At 35.2% G+C, this 3,667-nt stretch overlaps 1 protein-coding gene across 1 annotated transcript; it reads right to left on the reverse strand.

The window, feature by feature from the left end:
• Positions 1-2,005: 2,005 nt before the first annotated feature.
• On the reverse strand, positions 2,006-3,434 carry LOC114818734 (tyrosine-protein phosphatase non-receptor type 20-like; the record flags this gene model as incomplete). Its single annotated transcript, XM_029085868.1, has 3 exons — positions 2,006-2,077; positions 2,888-2,950; positions 3,219-3,434. Coding segments are annotated over 3 exons (351 nt in total), but the record flags the coding sequence as incomplete, so codon positions are not given.
• Between the last annotated feature and the right edge of the window lie 233 nt (positions 3,435-3,667).

Below are 3,667 nucleotides of genomic sequence, written 5' to 3' on the forward strand. Positions count from 1 at the left end.
AAATTAAATGCAATTCAGTGTTTTCACAAATCTTTATAATATCCCTGTAAAACAGGAAAAACTTCTGTCAAACAGCTGCAAAGATGATGTACAAATGTGAAGGAAAAAATAATGCCATGATGTTTGTCTTCTAAATCCAGAATGCTTGTTCTAAATCACAGAAAGAACACCTTTGCATAAAGTACAGGAATATTTTCACTGAGAAGCTTTTTAAAGTTGCTGTGGTACAAAAAGTGATTGTGCATTCGTGTGCAGTGTAGTGCATTCATTGCATAGTAGTACATATGTGGTAATTAAAATTAAAATGAAAGGCCAAATACTAAATGAAGGTAACAAAGTTATGAACAAAATTTTGGCTGATGACACTTGACAAAACTGCACAAATAGGCCTTTATATGCAACATAAAGTAGTAAATGCAGAATGTATGGAGAGTAATGCTTCTGGGAAGGCTCAAATCAATAAATTTAAGACAAAAACATTGAATTCTGTTTATGTTTATACCAATACAAGTCCTGGGTTACTCCACTAATTTAGTGTTGCTCTGGATCTCTATCAATATGTTTGAAATTCGCATCTGGCTCACATCATAAAATTCATTTTTGTCTTTTCCTGACTTCCAGCAGACTATCTGAGGGGAGAAAGAAAAAATAGCCCTTGGTCTTAATTATAATTGCACTACAGTGGCTTTTTCTAAAAGTCATACTTTTAATTTGTGTTTAATCCCTCATTCTTCATGAACCATAAAGCTCTCATTCATAATTAAAATAAACAGCTATTTTATTGTCTTGTTTCTACTTCAGTTTTGTATTCAAATACCTCTTAATATTTTCTCCTTTCCTGAAATCAAAGAAGTTTTAAAAATATGTACAATTTGGTTAAATAAATGCTATTATAATTTCCTACGTTTAAAAGTTACTCTGCCAATGCACATCTAATAACTCCTCTTCCATATATATCACCTTTTAGATAAAGAACTTAGAACTAGTACTATAGAAACAACCTTACAAACCTGAACAGCAGATTTCTGGACAAGTCCACTCAAACTCACACTAACAGAAACACTTTTTGCAAGAGAAATAAACTGTACAGAGAATTACTTACTCCAATTTAAAGATCTGATTTAGCCTCTACTGAAACCAATGGGACTTCCTCTAGATTGATTGAAATCCTAGATAAGAATTACAAAATATTTTAGCAAGGGAAAGGATCAGGGGAAGATGAAATGTGTATGTGTGCCACAACGCACACACGGTCATTTAATCTGGCTTAGTACTGCACTCTTTTTGCATGGGTGCAGAATAGAAGAATACTGATGCTATCTACAGCTGTTCATATTGCTGGGAAAAATTAATATTCCATACAATTGTTAGAATGCTCTTCCTGATTTCAAGAGAACCAACTAGAGTTTAAAGGCATCCTGTTTTTCTATCATTTTCTTGATTTAAGATGTCTAGTGGTGGTGGTATAAATTCCTGGGCTGGAGTGATGACTGGAAAGAGTTCTACATTGTTCAAGCAAATTGAGTCCTTCACACAAAAGCATAACTACTGTAGAAAATACTGATTTGCAGTCCAGAAGCCAATAGTGCACAACAATATATAAGGGGCAACTAATCTTCCACCAGCACCAGCAGAATCTTAGATCTTTATGGTTGCCCTCTGGAAAGTAAAGCTAATTCCAAAGGCTGCTATCTCCTTGTCACAGTCCCAAAATATTTTCTGAACAACTCATATGTTATTACACAGAACGTGCAAATTGTCCATGGCAATTTAACAGTAGTGTTGCAGTGGTGGTTGGCTGTTTCTCCAAACTGTGAGCCAAGATTTAAATAACTTACCCAGGACATGTTAAGAAAGGTTTTGAAATGCCTTAGAAATCAGAGTAATCTAAAAAAGCATGTAAAATAACACTTGTCTGTGCTGGCTTGACAATCTCGTTAAAGCAATTGCTGAGTGGTCTCTGGAGTCCCAAGGGAAATAGCAACAGGGAAGAGTCATATTGCAGTCAGTAGGAATCCATTGCTTGAAGGTTCTGAAGGACTTCCAGCACAACTTCATAACAGAATAAATACTCATCCTGTACACAGAGACAAATGTGAAACACCTGGTTGCATTCAACGTAAATTCTTAAGAAAGAAGGATAGACTGGCTGAAGTGCTTTTTATAACATCAGCATCTTTGTCACATGGATGCAAAACCTTAGATATTTAAGAGCATCCTTGTTCTTTTTGTTTCATCACTTGTAAAAGTTCAGGAATGCTTTCTTACTCAATGCAGTACCTGTAAGCACATGCTCAAGTCTCATTTAGGTCAGTGAAGGTTATCTGTTTGCTTAATTTTAATCACATGCTCAGTCATTATCCTGAAGAAAAATATTTCAAAGCATGTGCTAAAATATTTGCCTATAGGAAGAACTTATCCTAGTCTTGTCTTGCTTTTCTTTCCACCGCCTGTTTGCTCTAAATCGAGTTAGTGGCATCTTGTCTTTTCCTGTGTGAAAACTGTTTTCAGGGGTAGGTTTAACTCAGCAGAGGAAGGGTTTACCCTTATTTACTCAGCAATAGCAAGAATTCATCTTTGAATTGAAGATCGCTACTTTGCATGGTAGAGTTTACAGTATCTCACTCATTTTGTTATTGATCCCTGCTTTTCTTTTTGCTTAAAAAAAAAGTGTGGCTGGGGGCTAGTATCTGTACTATATTGGTGCTTTGCTTTTATTTCAACTAGTTAGTAAGGGACAGACTTTTCACATTTAAATCTAGACACCACTTCTGTTATTTTCCTCAAATGAGAGGAAAGAGGCTTTAAGCCCCAGATTTATCAAAGCATGTGTACCACTAATTGTGGCTTTTAAAAATCATGAACTATTTGAATATTGAGAACTTACCTTAGTTTGGATCATGCCGAAACGCTGATCTCTCAGATCTCTCACTACCTGCTTGATGTGAAACTATCAGAAGAGAACAGTTTTATTTTGTTGACATGCAAGTTATAAAGAAAGATTTAAATATATTTAGATGGGGAGGCCGTGACTTGGTTCTTTTACAAATAGCGTATTTGTAGTTATTATATTTGGTTTTTAAAACAACAAAACCTGGGTTTATTCCATTTTGTTAGGTTGAATTCTACCAGGAATTACTGTGGTCTAAGATACCCCCACATGTTGTTGACATCCATACCAATTTGTAATACTTAATGATGATCTGTTTGATACTTACACATAAATCTTTTTCTATATAGCTGAGCAGAACTTCAACACACAGCAAAACTCCACTTCTCCCAATGCCAGTGTTGCAGTGAGCAACAATAGGTCCTGTACTGTGAGCTTTTCTCATGTAACAAATAAATTTTATAAGCTGCTCAGCCAGCTTGGGAGTATTATGGTCTGGCCAAGAGGTAAATTGCAAATGGCTTATAATGCGCTTCTCTTCTGTCTGGAAGAGAAAGACCAGAAATGTTAAAAATTATCAGTCATAAGACCAATTTTCAATGAATTCCACTGATAAATTTTTGTTCAGCCTCATTCTTAGTCAATTGTTTGTCTACTGTGCAGTTTTCAGCTTTTCGTACTTGACTTCTAAATGCTATTGAGGCTATCAGCTATAAAAGAACAATCTGTGACTAGATACCCTAACATACAAACCAAATAATCTAAAAAAATGCTTAC

Source organism: Antrostomus carolinensis, unplaced genomic scaffold (genome assembly GCF_000700745.2).
Source record: "Antrostomus carolinensis isolate BGI_N321 unplaced genomic scaffold, ASM70074v2 scaffold5467, whole genome shotgun sequence".
NCBI lineage: Eukaryota > Metazoa > Chordata > Aves > Caprimulgiformes > Caprimulgidae > Antrostomus > Antrostomus carolinensis.